Source organism: Colletotrichum gloeosporioides, assembly GCF_011800055.1.
Source record: "Colletotrichum gloeosporioides strain Lc1 chromosome Unknown consensus_75, whole genome shotgun sequence".
NCBI lineage: Eukaryota > Fungi > Ascomycota > Sordariomycetes > Glomerellales > Glomerellaceae > Colletotrichum > Colletotrichum gloeosporioides.
Window position 1 is genome coordinate 148,327 of NW_025544720.1, and position 19,287 is coordinate 167,613.

At 50.8% G+C, this 19,287-nt stretch overlaps 8 protein-coding genes across 8 annotated transcripts; 2 read left to right on the forward strand and 6 right to left on the reverse strand.

Annotated features, from left to right (window-relative positions):
- Nucleotides 1–334: 334 nt before the first annotated feature.
- Nucleotides 335–2,821, forward strand: GCG54_00014245 (Cytochrome P450 monooxygenase patI; the record flags this gene model as incomplete). The annotated part of the gene is made up of 12 exons (XM_045414084.1): nt 335–646; nt 718–837; nt 944–1,005; nt 1,069–1,207; nt 1,267–1,306; nt 1,360–1,380; nt 1,455–1,588; nt 1,648–1,801; nt 1,871–2,204; nt 2,261–2,412; nt 2,468–2,706; nt 2,768–2,821. The coding sequence occupies 12 exons, from the start codon at nt 335–337 to the stop codon at nt 2,819–2,821; spliced, it is 1,761 nt and encodes a 586-aa protein (XP_045259605.1).
- A 549-nt stretch (nt 2,822–3,370) lies between these two features.
- GCG54_00014246 (uncharacterized protein) lies at nt 3,371–3,682 on the reverse strand (the record flags this gene model as incomplete). The annotated part of the gene is made up of 2 exons (XM_045414085.1): nt 3,371–3,436; nt 3,512–3,682. 2 exons carry the CDS (start codon nt 3,680–3,682, stop codon nt 3,371–3,373), a joined length of 237 nt encoding a protein of 78 aa, XP_045259606.1.
- A 904-nt stretch (nt 3,683–4,586) lies between these two features.
- On the reverse strand, nt 4,587–5,646 carry GCG54_00014247 (uncharacterized protein; the record flags this gene model as incomplete). The annotated part of the gene is made up of 3 exons (XM_045414086.1): nt 4,587–5,310; nt 5,372–5,553; nt 5,611–5,646. 3 exons carry the CDS (start codon nt 5,644–5,646, stop codon nt 4,587–4,589), a joined length of 942 nt encoding a protein of 313 aa, XP_045259607.1.
- A 1,647-nt stretch (nt 5,647–7,293) lies between these two features.
- GCG54_00014248 (uncharacterized protein) lies at nt 7,294–9,461 on the forward strand (the record flags this gene model as incomplete). Its single annotated transcript, XM_045414087.1, has 4 exons — nt 7,294–7,328; nt 7,438–7,869; nt 7,929–8,627; nt 8,687–9,461. 4 exons carry the CDS (start codon nt 7,294–7,296, stop codon nt 9,459–9,461), a joined length of 1,941 nt encoding a protein of 646 aa, XP_045259608.1.
- Nucleotides 9,462–9,783: 322 nt separating this feature from the next.
- Nucleotides 9,784–10,713, reverse strand: GCG54_00014249 (Cutinase; the record flags this gene model as incomplete). Its single annotated transcript, XM_045414088.1, has 2 exons — nt 9,784–10,105; nt 10,163–10,713. The coding sequence occupies 2 exons, from the start codon at nt 10,711–10,713 to the stop codon at nt 9,784–9,786; spliced, it is 873 nt and encodes a 290-aa protein (XP_045259609.1).
- A 747-nt stretch (nt 10,714–11,460) lies between these two features.
- GCG54_00014250 (uncharacterized protein) lies at nt 11,461–12,466 on the reverse strand (the record flags this gene model as incomplete). The annotated part of the gene is made up of 2 exons (XM_045414089.1): nt 11,461–11,690; nt 11,782–12,466. 2 exons carry the CDS (start codon nt 12,464–12,466, stop codon nt 11,461–11,463), a joined length of 915 nt encoding a protein of 304 aa, XP_045259610.1.
- Nucleotides 12,467–14,069: 1,603 nt separating this feature from the next.
- Nucleotides 14,070–15,173, reverse strand: GCG54_00014251 (putative L-asparaginase 1; the record flags this gene model as incomplete). Its single annotated transcript, XM_045414090.1, has 1 exon — nt 14,070–15,173. One exon carries the CDS (start codon nt 15,171–15,173, stop codon nt 14,070–14,072), a length of 1,104 nt encoding a protein of 367 aa, XP_045259611.1.
- A 2,008-nt stretch (nt 15,174–17,181) lies between these two features.
- GCG54_00014252 (High-affinity methionine permease) lies at nt 17,182–19,287 on the reverse strand (the record flags this gene model as incomplete). Its single annotated transcript, XM_045414091.1, has 6 exons — nt 17,182–17,428; nt 17,494–17,746; nt 17,810–18,405; nt 18,465–18,636; nt 18,707–18,946; nt 19,017–19,287. The coding sequence occupies 6 exons, from the start codon at nt 19,285–19,287 to the stop codon at nt 17,182–17,184; spliced, it is 1,779 nt and encodes a 592-aa protein (XP_045259612.1).

Sequence of the window (19,287 nt, forward strand, 5' to 3'; positions counted from 1 at the left end):
AGTCTGGGGGAAAGCTTAGGATGCCCTCCCCCGCACTTTCCGGCGGACGTGCGGCATTGCCGGTGGGGGAGGCTGATACGCCGCACGGCAGAGGACGTAGTAGGGCTGCTCGACTACCACGACGGCGACAGGAGGCACCGATCCGGTCCGCTTCGTGGTCGGAAAACCCGGGTGTAGGCCGTTGCCATGCTATCAGCGTTGATCAATAAAGTTGTTTGTTCCTGCGTGCAGGATAAGAGAATACTGAAGTTGACTTTTGTCAACTGATTATCAAATCAACTCGACTCAACTCAACTCAATCCGAACGACACTGGCACGAGAGTTACACACAACTATGGGCGGTACGTTTGCAGACTCACGTGTCGTCAAGATGGTGTTGGGCAACCCGACCCTCGCAATTTTGGGAGCGGTCATTCTTGGAATCGCGGCATTTTGGATACGAAGAAAAGGAAAGTCGACGGCGAGATTACCGCCACAACCACCCGCGACACCGGTTCTCGGACACCTGCCGGAGCTGATCCGCGAGAACAAGACGAGGACGTGGCATTTGCGGCTGAACGAGTGGGCAAGGACGTACGGGCCGATATTCGGCGTTAGGTCGGGGTATATTGTTGATTATTACATTAACTCCGATGTGATGGTTAAGGTGAGCTTATTTCTGTTGTTTGGGATGGGTTGCGTTGAGGCGTGGAAAGGGTTTTGCTGACTGCGGTGTAGGAAATCTTCGACAAGAAGTCTGCGCAGACGGCGGACCGTCCGACGTGGATTATGTCGAGTACTATTCTGAACAATGACTTTAATGTGTTGTTCTTGAAGGCGAGCGATCCGACGTGGAAGGTGAGTCGAAACTGGACAAGCGTGAATGCAGGGACTTTTGGCAAAGCAACGATCACGGGGAAAGGTGTTATGTTTGACGATGTAGTTTGCTGACGAGTGACTGAAGAACCAACGCAAGGTTATCAACCAGCTTGTGACGAATGTCCAGAAGGCTGACGAGATCATTCCGTGAGTTTACGTTCCTCGGGTCGCGAAACGGAGAGATTTTGGGGCTTACTGCGGCCGTGCCAGGTTACTGGAATACGAGACTTTGAAGTTCCTTCATGAGAATGTTACGGACCCAAAAGGCGGTCTTGCTGGCGCGAGACTGTATCAGGCGATTGGGAGGTACACGTACAGCGCTTTCGCAACGGCGTTTATGGGCATGGATGTGAGACTTTTACGTTTTACTATGGCTTGGGGGGCTTGCTAACGTGAGTTGTGAACTAGATTCCCGATACCGACGACGCCGTTATCCCGTTCATCATGGGTGAGTTGAATCTTGTTTTGTACCACCTTGTTCGGAAGCTGACATTGAAGCAGAGGCGGAGACGCAAATCATCAGTAAGTGTATCCCATGCATACACTCGAACGCACTGTTCAGGACGACGAAGCTGACCACAATTACGCAATTCCAGACACGTTTCCAGGCATGAACGTCATCGATCTGATGCCGTCCCTCGGGAAGCTACCCATGTTTTTGAAGCCTTGGGAGAGAAAAGGGCGCGCAAGGTACCGGAGAGATTTGGCTTGGGCGATGAAAAGACTCGAGGTAGGTTGTATTATCAAAAGGTCGATGTTTGAGAACCACGTCTGATGCTTGGGCTGCAGGCTGCCCAAGACCGCCTGGCAAAGGGCGACCCGTCCTTGGAAAACACGTTTTGGGGCTCGGTTCTGAAGTCTGACGATCTGAGGGGAATGTCGTGCAAAGAAGAGGTGGCCATTCTGGGGTTGTCACTCATTGTCGGAGCTGCGGATACGGTGAGTTGAGTTGGATATCTACCTGTGAGCCCCATTTTTGTGAATGTGACTGATCAAGGGAACGCTGTACTAGAGTCGGATGACGACGTGGACATTCCTGGAAGCGATGATGATGTTTCCCGAAGTCCAAGCCAAGGCCCGCGAAGATATTGGCAAGTCCTTCGATCTCCCGTCTTACGAGCGTTTGGCACAAATACTTATGCACGAGGGAACTCAGATCGAGTCGTCGGCGAGAGGATACCCGTCTATGATGATCTCAAGAGCATCCCCTACCTCCGCATGATGATGAAGGAGCTCTGGAGATGGCGGCCGCCAGTGGCCCTCGGCCATCCTCACATTACCGCGCGAGATCTTCAGGTTGGGGATTACTGCCTGCCGAAAGGCGCGAGACTTCATATCAACGCATAGTATGTCTATATCCCGCCTGTGGTGACGGCAGTCGGTGAAGACTGACATGATACAGCGCCATAAGCCACGACCCCGCGAGACACGAGGACCCAGAGCGATTCTGCCCGGAGAGGTTCAAGGACGACGAGACCACGACGATGGAAAGCATGAACCACCAAGACCCGACGAAGAGGGACCACTTTGCGTTCGGAGCCGGTCGACGCGGTTGTACGCTGCCCCCCGTCAACAGCTTCTGCTGGGAGCTTTGCTAAGAGTGTGCTAGGTCCGGGATACCACGTTGCTGAACGGTCTTTCGTGATCACCATGATGCGCATCCTCTGGACATTCCATGTCGCTCCGGCGCCGGGGACCAAGTCGACGTTGGAGTTTGCTGACTACGCCGGCGAGTTGCCCGGAAATCCTGCGGAGGATATGCCGGTGAAACTAACGTACAGGAGCGAGAGTCGGAAGAAGATCGTCATGGACGTTTTTGAGAGAGAGACTGCGGCCAGGCCGGCCATGGTAAGTTCACGCATCTGTCACGTGGATACGTTGGTAGATTTGGAGCTGACGTCGAGTGCAGATGCCGTTGAATATGGGCGAGAAGAGCGTACCCAAACCAGAGGAATATTTGTAGGCAAATTGAAGGGATGAGAGGGCATGCTACCACAGAAGATATCGAAAACCTGTTTTCTGAGCCAAACACTCGTCCGTTGTTGAAATAGGCATTTTTCGCCTGCGGCAAGTCGGTTCGCCTAGCAAACCTTGTGAAGGCTGTCATTTATCCAAAGCCCAGGTGATCTCCTAAAGGGGCAAACGGAGGCCGGGATGGCCCCTCTTTATGATGTGGGGCCGGTGATGGTGCCCCCGGAGGCCCCCTGAGTGTTTCTCGGGCAGTTGAACCATCCCGGACTTCGGATCTGGGGTAAAGCTATGCGGATGGACGCAATAGGTCCTGAATTTCTGGCAGATTTTGGTCGTGGGGAGGTAGAACGGCAAGGCAACAAAAGCACTGGGTGGCGGGTTCGTGTAACAAGACCACACTGCATGTGGCTTCCTCTCACACGCGAAGACGGAGACTTTGGGGTAATGAAGCAATTTGTGTTGCTATTGGAGATACGTGTATATGAATCGAAGGTACGTGCTGCGAATAACGGCAGACGTTTCCTAACTGCCTGCCTGCTTCTTAGGGGCACCCAGGAGCACCGCTGCCGGTGTTGGCGCCAGCGGGATCACAGCAGCCCTGAGAAAGCTGTGTCACCAAGTCAGTCACTGCAGGAAACTTCGTCATGGTCATCGGCGCGCAGAAGGAACGGTAGAAACTCACGTCGTTTGGTCCCAAGTAGTTGCAGCACAGGAAGTACTGTCCCCACTGCGTGGCAAAGGGGTACGGGTGGTCAAGAGAGCCCCATTTCTCGCACTCGGGGCTGACCTGGCGCTCTTGAATGGCGGCACCGGCGACGAGGGGGACGATAAGGGCGATGATGGAGAACTTCATGGCGAAGATGTGTGTGGAATTCTAAAAGAGACGAGCGGAGTGAAATTTCAAGTCGAGTGAACTGATGATGATTCTAGGCCACTCGGGAAACTGAGTCTCTTATATTTCGACTTCGGACATCACATTGTTTTCCTGGGTTCCCTTGGAAGTGAATCCTGATCGGATGAACGACTGACCGCGAGTGTGGAGCCGTCAGCGTGCAAGTCAGGCCGAGTCCGTGGATATGGTTATTATTGAGTTTCGGCCGATGGGTAGAGACTTCCGGTCCATTTTCCCTATTAGGACAGTGAATGAATGTACATCCGTGGTTGCAGAACAATTCGGATATATTACTTGCACTCTCACTGGTGATTCCTGCTGATATTCCCCGGTTTTCATCCCCTCCAGCCTTCAACCGAGCTCTCGGTTCCAAGCAGAGAATCGTCGGCATAGAATACTGCCTCGCCTCCAGTGATGATCCGCAAATCTAAGTGACACAGGAGGGCCGATCCCAGTGCGTTCATACGTCACACGGACCAACAAAATCGACCTGCTGGACTCGGCTGGGCTGTTTGTGGCATGTCCTTGTCGAACTGCATTCTCTTGAAAGGCTGTCCAGAGTAACCGCGCGGGCGCTTGGGAGACTTGCCATATTGAAGACGTGAGAGCAATTCGCGACGGTCGTGGTTCAGATCGCCGTGCACTTAGATTCCCGTGACATACATGGGTGACATTACCGCTTTAACATGGACCTTACGTGGTAAACATGGGATCTTCTTTCTCGTTTGTACACTGCTCAAATACTAGTTGACTTAAATTCTAGTCAATGATTGTTTCGATCTGACTTGGGTTCCCACCGATGTTGCCATACATGTCAACGATGACGCCTTGTCTAGAGATATCACCCGAAGAACTTTGTCCTGTCTTAGAGGACTCCAAGTTCCTTCGCAGCCTGTTTGAATAGCTCCTTCAGTTCATCTTCGCTCAAGACCCTGAGACCCAACTTCTCATTCCAAGACAGCTTCTTGAAGTCAGTGCCACCGTATCCCTCGCTGTACATCATCGGGAAGTAGTAAGTGATCATCGCAGACTTGTCTCCCTTGGCCAGCCTCTCGTTCGCGTCGCGGACCATATCCTCAACCTTCAGATTTGGGATGCGGCCGTCCTCGACGCTGCCAAAGTCGATACCGGTCGCCTCGGACGCAAGTCGGGTAAGCATCTTCTCGCTGATGGCGGCGGAGTAGAAGTAGACCGGCTTGTTGGCGGTCTCCTCAAAATGGCCAGGCTCAAGGACCTTGACCAAAGCGGTACCGATGTCAGGTAGCAGAGATGCGCCGACAACCTTCTCGCCGCCGTCGTGGAAAGTCGCCGTCTTTTGCATCAAGTTGGGGCCGAGGATGCCGAACTTGAGGCATAGCTCGAGAAATGCGCCGTTGTTGATGGAAGTCCACGTAGTTGACGGAGATGCTGGAACCACAGATTCGAGGTACTCGCGAACCTCAACCTTGCCGAGGACGTGAGGCAGCTTGCGGGAAAGAGGGGTGTCGAGATTGGTGGTAAACTCGGAGGGAATGATGCGCTTCACCGAGGCTGCGATGGCGGCGTCGATTATGACCTTGTCTGAAGCGAGAGTCGGGTTTGGAACAGCGCTGGTGCGGTGTAAGTAATTGGGGAAACGTAAATCAGAGCTTTGGGGTCAATGGGGGTTACCTGACGAAGACATCCTGCCCCTTGAACACGGAGACAAGATCATCGAAGCTGGACAGGTCAATCTTGACAGACTTCACGCCCTGAGGCGCTTCCTTCGTAGATTCCTTGCGCTGAATGACGGTGACAGAGTGCCCAGCGCTAGTCAATGCTTTCAGCAAGTGAGGGCCCAATATGCCGGTGGCCTAACACTAATTAGAGTCGTCCAACCCTGGATGCTCGAAGAAAGGGTTCTATCTTACACCGAGGAGTGCAACGTTTCTCACGATTGTAGCCATTGTGATGTGATGATTAGGTATAAAAGATGAAGCTTGTGATCAGATGTTGTTGTTTGAGAAGTCAGCATACATATTTACGAGACATACTGGAGCGTTTAAATAGCTGGGGACAGTCTGTATCTGACTGTACCTGGAGGCAAGAAGTCATACTATCTTGAATTGGCGACCGTAGCGATCCGCACCGCCATCGATTCATCCATTCTGATAGGTATGAGAAAGTTTCGATTGGCCCATCATCTCGGCGTCCGGAGAGCCCCGGTGATTGCACCAATTCCATCTCGGACGGCCCGATTGATAGTTGCCCCACACTCGGCGTCGGTCGGAGACCTCATGCCTCGTATGGAGCGTGAGTGAGCTGGCCCAATAATACAGGAAATGCGGACGACCTCGAGGACCCAAACATCGCATCCCTATATCGCATGATCGGGCTGCGGACTTTGGGCGGACTTGAGTAGTGATGTCACAACTCCGCCCTTGCGAACCTGACTTAGCCACTTCTTACACTGTTCCGTCGATATAGTGAGCCCCTCCTTAATGCATGGCTCCACCGATCTTGCTTGTTACGGACTTAAAAATCGGCCGAGAGCCTTCTAACTCTTTAGTACCAGAAATAACAAACATGTAAAGGCGAAACAGCATCGATACACAGGTTGAAGCTGTCCGCAACGTCTTGCTCCGTAGCCCCCGCTTCATCTATGACTACCAGCCTATGATCTAATAGTACCTAAGATGGGTTGTCTGTGAGGTCTTATTAGCTTCGATAAAGAAAGCACCATAAATGATTCGGAACAGCCACCGAAGTAGTCCTTAATGTAGCACTGACGCTTGTCGAAGAGAGGTCATTTTACGAGGTATGAAGACTAAAAAACCATTACATACAATGTTACCCTTGTAATTCTAAGGGTGGCACCTATAGTACGTTCTGTGAAAAGGTAGTTTTGTTTGGTACATGCTAGAATCCGTGGAGAACTTGTTGCAATACACTTTCAAAGGCGTGGCGACTCAGGTAAAGAGTTACCAACAGATCGGGCTCGTATTGTACGGTTTCCTTCCCATTTGGAGAAAGTCGAAGTACCCTGCAGGGCCTCAAAGTGTCTTACTGGATTTGGCACAACCCCAAGGCTGGTGACATGACGAGACAATTAAAGATTAAGGGATGACTCTCTGACGTAGCGTTTCACTTTGACACACTAAATGTCAGCTGAAATGCTGTGTCTCGTCTTTTGTTATCACTAAAGCCTCGGCAGTCATCACCATTGGTGGAAGGCGTAGCTGGGAATGGAAGCCGCGCGGTGCAAGGTCATTCTTAATCAGCTATAGCTGAACCCTACCTACATATACCCAATTGCCTCTTGCGAAATTCTGACCACATACCAATTGACGGTGGTACTGCATACAACCAGTCGTGGCTGAGGTGTTTGGCGCGCGTCAGCCATCTTGGTACATCGCGGCAGAAAGACAGTACATGTAGATATAACTTCTCAGTGGACTCCTCCCACTGGCCTCCGACGACTGTGAGCGGGAAATCCAAGCGGAAGCCCGGTAGAGTCAAACAATAAACCCAGAGCACAAACCAGTTAACGCAGTCCATCTACGGCCAGGATCCATTAAATTCGAAGACCTAGGAGTGAAGCAAAGTATTTCGCGATGGCTTGCCCGTCGTTTCATTTCTGCACGCACCGGTACGTTAGCACAATCGTACACATAAGTGATCAAGGAAGATCAGTTCTCCATCTGCGCCCCTGTTCACTATGTGTGTTTTGGTTTATTCTATTAACAGAGGCGGCTAAGCCTTGCTGGAAAAGCCAAAGCTATACTTCCACAGGCCAAATGGCAAAAGGCTGCCCTTGGCTTTGCTATTGCGGCCTTTTCTACATTGGTCATGAACCTCACCTTCATCATCTGGGCTACCGTTTCACGCTCGGCGGATAAGAAAGATGGAATTGGTATTTTGCTACTCCCAGACACCTGTTCGGAGACGAAAGCTTCTAATACTGGCATCCACGTTGTCATAAATGTTCTGAGCACAGTTCTTTTATCTGGCAGCAACTACTGCATGCAGTGCCTTATGGCGCCGACAAGGTCTGAGATCAACAAAGCCCATGCCAAACAAGATTGGATGGATATTGGGGTCCCTAGCATCCGTAATTTCTGGCGCATCAGATGGAAAAGAAGGGTCTCTTGGCTCCTTTTCATGATATCTTCTCTTCCTCTTCATTTATTGTATCGTAATCCTGTGCCAACACTACCTAGTACTTGATGTCAAGCTGACTTCTTCACAGTTTTAACTCTACAATATTCGCATCAACTTCGGTGAATGCGTATTGGGTATTCAAAACAGACAGAAGGTTTCTGGCTACAGGTGATGTATCTCCAGCGCCTCCAGAAGCCAGGACAACACTAGCGGGCATCTATAGCGCCTATAATCAAGGTTTAATGGAGAACCTTAGCTTTCCTGAGTGTATCAGGGCGTATAGGACTGAGTTTCAGTCTTCGCGAGGCAGCCTGATCTTGATTTCAGCGGACGATGAACTTACAAATTATACTGCAAAATTGGAAGAAATGACAACAGAAGAAGACACGATGTCTTCAGGCTCTGAATGGGCCAGCTCGGAGAGATTGGATACGTTAGGGATTAATGAAACAACCATCACAGAATGCCACAGCCAAAGAACAGAGGGGCATTGCAAGCTGTTGTACAGCAGGGTATTTTGCTGGGTCGTCATTACTTTCAACCTTTTCAAGGTTGTTTTAATGCTGTCTGTTGCCTTTACCAACGGAGAAAGACCATTGCTATCTGTTGGAGACGCTATTGCCTCTTTCATGGAAGAACCTGATGAGACCACGGAAAGGATGTGTCTCAAGTCAAACCAGGACTTTATCAAGAATGACTGGACCAGGGAGCCGCGGCAATTCGGAAATGGATTGCAATACAAGGATTTAGCCACTGGTACCATTCGATGGAACATATGTGTGCTTGGGTAAGTGAATATTTCTTTGAACAGCGTTCCAGAACACTTTAATTGATGAGGAAAACTAGATACTTCACCTCAATCGTCGGTTGTGTGATTCTGCTGCTGTGCAAGATACCCACCGGCTTTACAGATTTGAAACCAGCAGGAATGGCTTCACCGCAAGCGGAGCTTATTCTAAAGACCAGCTGGATGGGCCAAGACTCTACGTCTCTCATCCTCAACGTCATCGTCGCCAACACATTCCAACTTATACAGACGCTCCTTTACTGCAATTTCAATACTATCTGCACAAGCATATCTTTGGTATCTGAGTGGGATAGGTTCGGAAGTCACAGAAAAGGCCTTCGAGTCTCCGCGCAACCTCAGGGAGCCCAAAGACAAACCTACTTTTTGCAGCTTCCACTCAGATACTCAATCCCGGTGATGATCTTTTCGGGTCTTATTCATTGGCTCATCTCGCAAAGCATTTTCGTTGTCAGCATGGACTTATATGGCCCTTCATCAGAAAACGTCATGGCCATGGTCCCCTACCCGGAAAAAAGCTTTACATCCTGTGGCTGGTCAGGCTTTGGAGTTATGATGGTTGCTTTTGCTGTCTTTATCATGATCGTGTATCTTATATTTGTCGGATCGCGGCCTCTTAAATTCGGCAAGATACCTGTAGTGGGGAGTTGCAGTGCAGCAATAGCTGCAGCTTGTCATCCTGGGCTAGACGAACCCAATGCCTGGGAGAAGCCACTCCAGTGGGGTGTTGTAGCGGTGTCAACTACGGAACCGGGGCATTGTTCTTTCTCGGGCGGGCAAGTCGATGACCCGCAGCAAGGCCTTCTATACGCATGAGAAATGCATTTGGGAATGCAAGCCACATCGACAGAGGACAGATGGTAAATGACGGTTGGCTATGCTTTGATCGCAGGCTGAAGGACATGGAAACCTCTCATTGACTGTGGTGCAAAAGGCCTTGTAATCATGCTCATATCTCCTCACGTTGTTATTTCGCCGACTGTTTCCAGAGCTTATCGATTGAAGTTGCTCAGCGCCCGGCTTAATAGGTCTTTGGTTGATACAACTTATGTTTGACGGGTTCAATTACAATACGAAAAGATTCTCATCTGTTTAATTGCATAACGGTCGGTTATGCTAGGCCTCACCGTCAAACGTTCTACTGAGTGTTCGCTTTCTGAAGTACAAATTCCGCAGCCGTCGTTGCATTCTCGGCGTAAGTCAGATGGTCCACAGTGATAAAACCTCCCTTGCAAACCGCATCATCGTCGTTGCAAATGATCTGTGTCTTGCCATCTGCGCCAAGGATAGGATTTGGGTATCCAGGGTCGCCGAAAGTCAACACCGAATTGATCTTGGCCATTGTCGCAGCTGGAAGCGATTGCGTTGTGCTGCGGACAACTAGGGCTCCTTGAGAGTAGCCGGATATGGCAATCTTGGAGTTAGGGCATTTGGTGATGGCTTTGTTGATGAAGTTGGTCCTTAGAAGGCCGAGTTAGAACTCCAATTGTAGATCTCACTTTTGAAAGCTCACTTACATGCTGAGCACTCCTTCAGTTCCATTGTTATTGAACCCCTCAAAGGTTGCAGGGTAAGCAACACCTTGAATGTTGATAGACTTTCCGCCTGCTTGTTTCTTCAGGGCATCGAAGAAAGGCGGGCCAGTCACGAGACCAACGTTTCCAGGCTCGGTGGTTCCGCGGGCGAATATGACAGTGATATCGGCACAGGTAGCATTCGGCGCCAAGCCGTCCTCGGTCGTGTCAATACCGACGGAATCGGCAAGACTCTGCTGCAACGGAGTCAAAACCAGACCAACTGCATCCAGGGCAGCGGCTCCGGCTGGGAGAGTGCTGATGAGTCTGAGGAATTGGTTCAACGGGCCGGATGGAAACTTGGCCAAAGCATCAGGAATGTCTCGTCGCGATTCGAGGTGGAAGTTGTCGGTGGGCGCTCTTCGAAGATCCGTTGAAAGGTCGGCACTTTCAGAGGCAGGTAGTCCATGAACAAAGCTTGCGGAGTGCAAGGCAATGGCGACGATCAAGGTCATCAGCCTCCTAGGGGTAAAAGGTGCAAAGGCTTGGGACATTTTGGTGATGTTCTGAAGACAGTGAATTGAACGAGTGGCTTGCCGCTGGGAAACTTGTAGAGAGGGCACGAAGAGGATATTTAATTGCGTTGCACATGAGGCCGAATGAGCAAACTGCACTGGATGGATTCTTTTCAGCTTGCCAAGCTAGGAAATTACTAGTTCGAGCCTACTCTCCTGAATTCTTGGACGTTAGTCGAGGGCGTTGTCGCATTAGCCTTCGCCTTTGTTGCCTTGGCCTTCGCCTTTGTCACAATCAGCCGTTCCCTTTGTCACATTAGGAGCTGTGCGCCATTATATCGTTGTGATATACACCCATAGCTTGAGGCCGTATGGTGGAATTCCGCATGGATTGCTTTTTCGGCCTTGGTGCGGTTGCATCGGCAAATGGGCTGAACAGCTCGGGAAAATAACGGTTGCATTGGAACCTTCTGCGTTGCAGTCAACGACCTAGACTGGGGCTTGGATGAACCCCTAGAGGATCATTGCACGACTCTGACGTATTCAAACCCCGGGGTGCAGTACATGTATCCATGCAAGGTTTTGCCCTGGTGTGGGCGATCACGGTTTTGCTGCTTGAGCCGAGGTATGCTACCCACCAAGCAGGGAGGGGCAATAAGGTAACTGCCGGAATGTTGATGTAGCATCCATTGATCAATTCATCTCGGTCTGAATATAATGTGGCGTCTGATTCTTCACCTTAAGCATTTACCGAACTTACTGTTGCGCTGTCAGGCCTAACTTATTCTACGAGCTGGCTTTCTGATCGCTCTGTGGCTTCCATGCGGACTCATATGTCCATCGGCTTCCCTCCACCCAAATTCTGGCTTTTGCATCTGACTTGCCGAACAATCTGCTATGAGACGGTTGGTATTGTACGAGAAGCTTGCCATTGGAAGTAGTGCAGCGGGTGTCGTATTTCTCCATGCCTCCAGTCATCGGAGTATATCCAATCCATTTGGATCGCACTGGAATCACTAAAACAGTCAATATACTGTGTTCTTATCGTACTCCGGAGCTCAGAATGCAATGATTCAGGAATGAGAACAGGCCCTAGACTGAACTTACAGTTTTCCACTAGATCATCAACCTGTGCCATAAGATTTCGGTACTTGAACTCCCCAGATTCGTCTTTAGGGGCGAAAACGACAATGACAGGATCCTGATTCGCGGCGAAAACATTGTCCTTCAGATCTGCCAAGCCGTAGTACATGTCGTCCGTTCCAGATCCATTTTCAAGTACATCGAGACCATTCCTCTTAAATGTCGCCTCATTGGTGAGCACGGGTTCCTCGGTGATGTGCGCCATCCAGACGGCTGACCTCGACATAACAATAACACCAACACAACCGCAGAAGCCTAGCGCTGCCAGCGATTTTGGCTCATTCTTGAACGGTATGTATTTTGAAGTTACATCCGCTCCATTGATAGAGACGATGTCCTGTTGGGACCACTGAAGCTTGGCCACCTCGCCGCGGAAGAAGCTGTCAACATTGCCGCCGTAATTTGTAGGGTCGGCCCACCGGCCTGGGCCGGGTTGACTTCCTCGATCAGGCGCACCGAGAACTCTGGTATTTAGCTGCTGATCACAAGTATCCGCACCCGCTGCGCCGCAAGTTTTCACGCTGCAGAAGTGCGAGGAGTCTGATTGTTGACGGCGAATGGCTCGACGCTCGAGCGTCATGGACGCTTTAGCGGCCACCGCGAACCATGACAAGTAGAAAAGGACAAGACGAATCGGCGATTGAGACATCCTTGTCGTCAGTCAAGACTAGAGCCAAGTAAAAACGAGTGACGAGAGCGATTGAGTGCACCAGCCCAGGAGAGAAGTGAAGGAGAGGCAAGTGCAGCATCTGGAGAATATAAGCCGGCGCGATGCCAAGAATTCTTTTTTTAGAAAATGTAAAATAGAGTCCTTCACTATTGCAAAAATGATTACATTATGCTTCGCTCCATTGAATAATTACAATGTACTCTATTCCTTACCTACACTCTTTCTTATTTTGTGGGGCTCATGAGTCTGCCGTCCACTTGTCGATGATTTCCTCGGCGCAGCCGGAATCGCAGGATGCTCTCAATCTTTAAACTTTTTATGACCCGCTCTTTTGGGTTACGGTATGAACTACAAAAGGAATGATTCGAGAAAGGGAGCCATTCAACTTCCCATCATTGTTGCACATCAATTGAGGTACATGTTCATCGTTGCCACTCCAATAGCTGACAAGCGTGTTTAATGCAACCACCAGCAAAGGTGATAGTAACGTCTAACCAATACGCCTGCTGAGAGTTTAACATAGGCTGATGGACACAATACAAGGGTGAAAACCCCTCGGCGTATTTAAGGTTCGTGCAGAATTACTCATCATGACCTACTTACTTTGACTACATTTATTGTCGGCATGTGCTAGGGAGTACTCTTCAAGATATGCCACCTTTTAAAGATCCAATGATGAGTTGACTGTTCCACTGTGTCGTGAAAGCGTTCCTTAGAACTAAGATCCTAAATTGATAGCGTCCCTTGTCCCTGTCCCATTGCCGTCGTGCATGTATAGTCTTAGTTCTGCTCCTAGTTGGTTCAAGTCTTGTTCCGCCTTGGAACTGCCAGCCGTAACCGGTGTTTCCTGTGACGGTTTCGAACGAAAGCAGGCTGAACATAGTTCAACGTTGACAGTATTGTATTCATAGCATTGAAGGAATGAGCCGGCCACATCATTCGCCCAAATTCTCAGGCGAAGAAACTCAGTCTACAAGCTCGTTTGAGTTGGTAGATATCGTATCAATGCAGTGGGTCCTAATAAACGGCTAAGAGTTGTGATCGGCAAAGCAATTTACATAATGGAAGTTGTGTGTGTTGGTTAAGGGGGCGGGGGTGACATCTATAGATCGGAGTTGCTAACGATCTTGACGATTTTGAATATACCATGAAGCTCGGCAGCGATGTTTCTTAACGAAGACCTTCTGCACTCGAGTTTAGCTCGAAGGACCGTAGTTCAACTCGTCTTCGTGATTCGCACAACTTATTCCGAATTACCAACGTCATACGCGGGGGTGGTCGACACCCCGTATCGCCAATTGACTACAGTTGACTCAATGAAGGCCTCGTGGAGCTCGCGCAGACTAAGTCAAAAATACCTCTTCGTTGGTCTGGCATTCTGTTTCGTCTGATAATTTTCCCCCCGTGGGTTTGGATGCGCACGTCATACAGTGCTGCGCGTTTAGGAAGTTTGCTACTCCTCAGCATCTCGGCTCGTCATAATTGGCACTTGGAGTAACTCGACTTTTATTAGGTAAACATTACTTTTGGTCTATTATTGATATCTATGTGCTCATGATCTCATAACTTCAACTCATTACTCTTAGTAGTAAGCGAACTTGAAAAGGGTCTCAAGCTGCTCAGAGGTGTAGCCAGCGTACAGCGCAAGCTGCAACATGATGCGGGACTTCTGGGGGTTCAGGTTCCAGCCACCGTAGGTGTTGAGAGCATCATCGTCCTCGACGAAGCCACCCATGGTTCTGCTGGAGACAACAATCTGGGTGTCGTGCTCCTCAGCAAGCTTCTTGAGGGTGTCGCGGCCAGGAGTGGTCCATCCACCAGCACCCATGCCGGCCAAAACGAGACCCTTGGCACCGGCCTCAACGGCAGCGGTTGCGAGAGCGGGCTGCAGGGCCTGGTGACCGAAAAGAATGTCGACCTCTGGGAGCTCGGTGGCCTCGGAGACGTTGAAGTAGACGCGGCCGTAGGGGAGAACGGCGGGGTAGTAGAAGATGGGCTTGATGTCGAGGAAGAAACCGAGGTAGCCCTGCTCAACGGCCTTGAAGGTGTCGAGAGAGTTGGAGTGCGTCTTGGTGGTATAGAAGGCGCTGCCGATGCGGTCGTTGAGAACGATCATGGCGCCACGGCCCTTGGCATCAGGGTTACCGGCGAGGGTCACGGCCTCGAGGAGGTTGATGGGGCCATCGGCGCTGATGGCGGTGGCAGGACGCATGGCACCGACGACGACGACGGGCTTCTCAGACTTGACGGTCAGATCAAGGAAGAAAGCGGACTCTTCCGTGGTGTCGGTGCCATGGGTGACAACGGCGCCCTGGCAGTACGGGTCGTCGAGGGCCTCTTGGACAAGGCGGGTAAGGTTGAGGAGGATCTCGGGAGTAATGCTGCCGGAGTCGACGTTGGCAACCTGGATACCCTTGACATTTGAAACATTCCACAGCTCAGGGACGGCGTCGATAAGGATGTCGACACCGAGAGCACCGGCCTGGTAGCCGGTAGTCTGGGCGTTGGATGATGCGGAGCCGGCAATGGTACCGCCCGTGGCAAAGATGGTAATGTTGGGCAGGCTGGCGTTAAAGTGAGTCTCGCGGGTTGAAAGACGGTGGACCGGGAAGCCGGGCATGGAGGCCGGGGCGGCAAGGCCAATGGCCAGCTGCGACGCGGCGAGGAACAAGTTGCGGGTCTGCATCTTGACTGATTGGTGCGCTGATGTTTCTTGGGAAGAAAGGGCTTGTCTTGAGGCAGCTTCGGCTTGCAGGAGATTAAAAAGTCTGCGCTGTTCTGAAAAGACCGAAAGGGTTTCTCATGGATCATTCGGGTTCTCTTATACTGTTGCCATCAAGACGGACTTCCCCCGGTTGTCGTCAGTGAAGCCATGGTGATAAGACTGGATAAGACACAACATGTCCGATTTTGGAACCAATATCCGACTAAATTCGAAAATGCCTCGCTCAAGCCTGATGATCTCGCGCTAGAATCCATGGAATCCGCGTAGTTCATCGTAACTTCTGACCAACATCCTGACATATCGACCTTATCTCGACGGAGGTGCCCAATCGCACGTGGATGGGGTCCGGAGGTGACTGAGCTAAGCGAACGCTGGACCCGTGCGGTCGGGATTTGCTTATCTGTCGGCAAAAAGATGAGCTTGAATGCCATCGGCAAGGACTGACCGACTTCGCATACCGACCAACCTCTGGGTCGGCCCTTGTCTGCTAGTGCTCTCTTGGTCTTATCTGCGACTTATCTTGATAGCTAGAACACGGCAATTGAGCGATTACGGAATGGTAATGAAGGAATGCCGGGGAATAGGCTGGCTCTTGCTGCAGCTTATTGAGAGTCTTGCAGGTCCAGTCCGTAGCATTCTGTGGGGTTGACATGTTTCTGCGGGGCACTGGATCAAAAGGCGCAAGAATGACTCGTCGGCCGGCGGGGGATCCTTGGCTTCGGGAGATAAGACGCGGGAAACATTCCCAACCCCCTGGAGAAGGTTCCGGTTCCGGCGATCCGTCACTGGTCCGTGATATGGGATCGATTTACTCACAGGGTTGATATTTGTTGATAATCAGGCCGCCGGTGTCGACGGATGTTTGCCTAGGCGACGACTACTCTAATGGGGATTTCGGCCAACCGGATCTGGCATGCATAGCCATAGTAATACGATTCCTATTACAGCACAGCCCAAGTAATACTGAGGAGTGATACGTGGGTAGGCGAGAAGAGAAGGTCCAAGAAGATAATCAATTGCTAGCTTGTTTTCTAGCCTGGAAGAATTTGATGCATGATGTCAGTCGAGGGTGTCATCATCGCCCTTGCACCTCTTATCCCCTAGATGTCGATGTGTATCACGTGGAAGATACGACGAACGCATCTGATAAGCCTTGCCTGGCTGCTGTGTACATCTTCTCCATCAATATGAATCCAAGCACGAGCTCTCTCGAGTTCGAGCCGGCTACTGTAATTCACCGCATCGGTGTGCAGCTCACTTCTTGAAAACTATGTAGTCCTCGAAAATGGATGCTGGCTTCGGCCATTATGTGGAAGTCGACCAACCAACCGGGGTAACCAACCAACTCGGAGGGGGAGGGGGGCAGATTTTGTTCGCTCCTTCTTTCCGAAACTTGTAATTAAAAACGTGGATTTTGGCTTGCGGATGACTGGAATCTGTGTGGATCGTCACTAGCCTCCATCCATGCTCAGATCCAATGTCTCACTAATTTATGCTCGTTACTACGGAGCATCTACGAACCAATGACGCGGTACGGATCCCATGTAACCGCATGATCTCCATGTGACAGCTGCAGTGTTTGCTGCGAACCCCAGATCTACGTTCATAGAGCTAGTACGCCGATCCATTGACCCTGATTTAGCATCTAGGAGTGGATTCAGGGAGCAGCGTCAGCGGTGGTACGTACTATGATTCGCTGCCTGAACCAAGTACATCATGCAGAAGATACGGAATGAAACGCCGAGTGCCATCGGTGAAGGGGGCGAGACCTCTTATCTCATTATCGCTGGATAGTCAACGTGGCGTGGCAGCTGTATATGTAAGCCTCTTACATAGCGCTCAAAGATCACCTCATACTGTGCTGAATCATACTGCTTTCCATCGAGTCTACTGCAATCTGATGTGTAAAGGCAAGAGAAGAATTCTGGAAAGGATTCCCTAAAATGAAGCTCAAAGTATGTGTTCTACTTTAGGCTGTCTTCTCGTTGGACCCACTCGACTCGATTTCAACAGTCGTGACATTCCTTCGGCGCAGGTTACCTGCCTCGTCATGCTCGGAATCCCATTGAGCAACTTCAGCCTTGGGAACTTTGACCAGGCGGTGGGTGTTGGCACCGTCGTTATCGACCTCCACGATCTCAGTACGAATCTCATATCCCATCCATTTGGGAAGCAGGTACATCCAGAAGACGTAGTAGAGACCGCAAACAATCATGCTAAGCGAATGTCAGTACAATATTCTAGAGAGGTTGTGAATTGCGCTTGCGCTGAAAATACTCACATTCCAATGCCAACAACGCAGTACGTCGCGTACCAGAAGCTGACGCTACCAGCGTAGGGACCACCCTTAGGCGGCCACCAGGGCATTGCCAGTACGAAGACTTGAATAGCTAAGAAGAAGAGAACGACAAAGTCCCAAGCCTGGAAGTCTGAGCGACCAATGCCAGAGCGTCTGCGCCTGCGCCTCAGGATGAAGACGCCGTATGTCATTGCAAAGTTGAACATCGCGCTCGGATATGTCTGAAGGTCAACGACTGAGAGGCTAGTTAGCGTATTGCGCTTTTTTTCATCGCCAATTGTCTCAAGGGCAAACTTACCGAAGGAGAATGCATCGCCAGCTGGAGGCGCAACGATCATGATGAACGTCATGGCCCACTTCAAAAGATAAGGGCCCAGTGGCGTTCCGAAGGGCTTAGTGGAAACCCAGAACTCGGTGAAGGGCAAGACACCCTGTCGGCCAATCTCACGAATCATTCGCGACGAGCCGATCAAGACCGCCAGCAGATTGCCAAACGCACTCAGCAGCACGAGAAAGTTCAGAACGTTCGCAGCAGCCTTGCTCTCGCCGAAAAGCTTGGAGAAGAAAACAGCAGCAGCGATCTCGCTGGCTTCGGCAAACTCAGCCTTGGAAACTGTGGCAAAGTAGGCAATGTTGCAGAGCATATACAAAATTGCAACGGTACCAAGTGAGATAATGCCGTTCTTCTTGAGGGTGGGAATGGGGTTCTTGATCTCATTGGTCATGTTGAAGGCGTTGTAGTATCCGGCATAACTGAAAATGATGGACACCAGTGCGTTGGAAAGGTCGTTTCCGTTGTTCGTGGTGCCCTCAAAAGCATTTCGGAAGTTAGCCTTGGGGTCGGGGATGTGCTTGACGTTGCCGCCAAGAACTACGAGGCCTGCTATGCTAATGCTGTTTTGAATACTGTTAGTGCCGCATTTGAAACTAGTCCGCCATCCAGGGCGACTTACAAGACCAGAGTAAGGATCTTTAGGACACCAATGAAGTTGACGAGCCACAGAGAGTATCTGTTGTGCGCGAGGACGCAGATGACGGCGAGGGTGTAAGCGGCGATGGCCACACCACGCATTTGCCACTCTGACGGGGTAATGTCGGCCATCCTCCACAAGTATCTCGAAAGAACTAGAGCTTCATGAGTCTACTGGCTACCTGCCGACGCGTCCATTGCTGGACCACACGACTTTGAACTTACCGACGGCATTGCTACTGCTGAAAGACAAAATGACCGATTGAACGGCAAAAGCGACGGGGAAGAAGTGCTTCGGGCGAGGGTATTGCTGCTCCAAGTAGACAACTTCGGAACCGCTGCGATTGGGGAAGTAACTGGCAAGCTCCAGGTAGACGCTGAATCCAGCGGCCGCCATGAGGAATCCGATAACCCAATACAGAAGTGCAAGACCAATGGAGCCGGTGCGATTGAGGATGCTCGCCGCTGTAACAAATCCAGTAAGTACTTTGTTCTGGGGCTCTTAAACCTGTCTGAATCCTTTGCGGGGACTTACGTGTTGAGAAAACACCCGTTCCGATCATCATGTTGATGTTCAAAAAGATGACAGCTGCCCATCCCACGTGGTATCCGAGGGGCGATTGAGACTCCACAGGCGCGCCGACGGCTTCTTGATAGGAAGGCTTCGACCCATTGCCTCCTTTCTGGCGAGTGTATGCGAGGTTTCCATCGTGAATGATCGAAGGCTCAGAGTCGCTGGCCTCATGGTCCACCCGGTACTCGGGCTCGGACTTCTCGCCGCCGCCGAACAGCTTTGAGAAGACCAT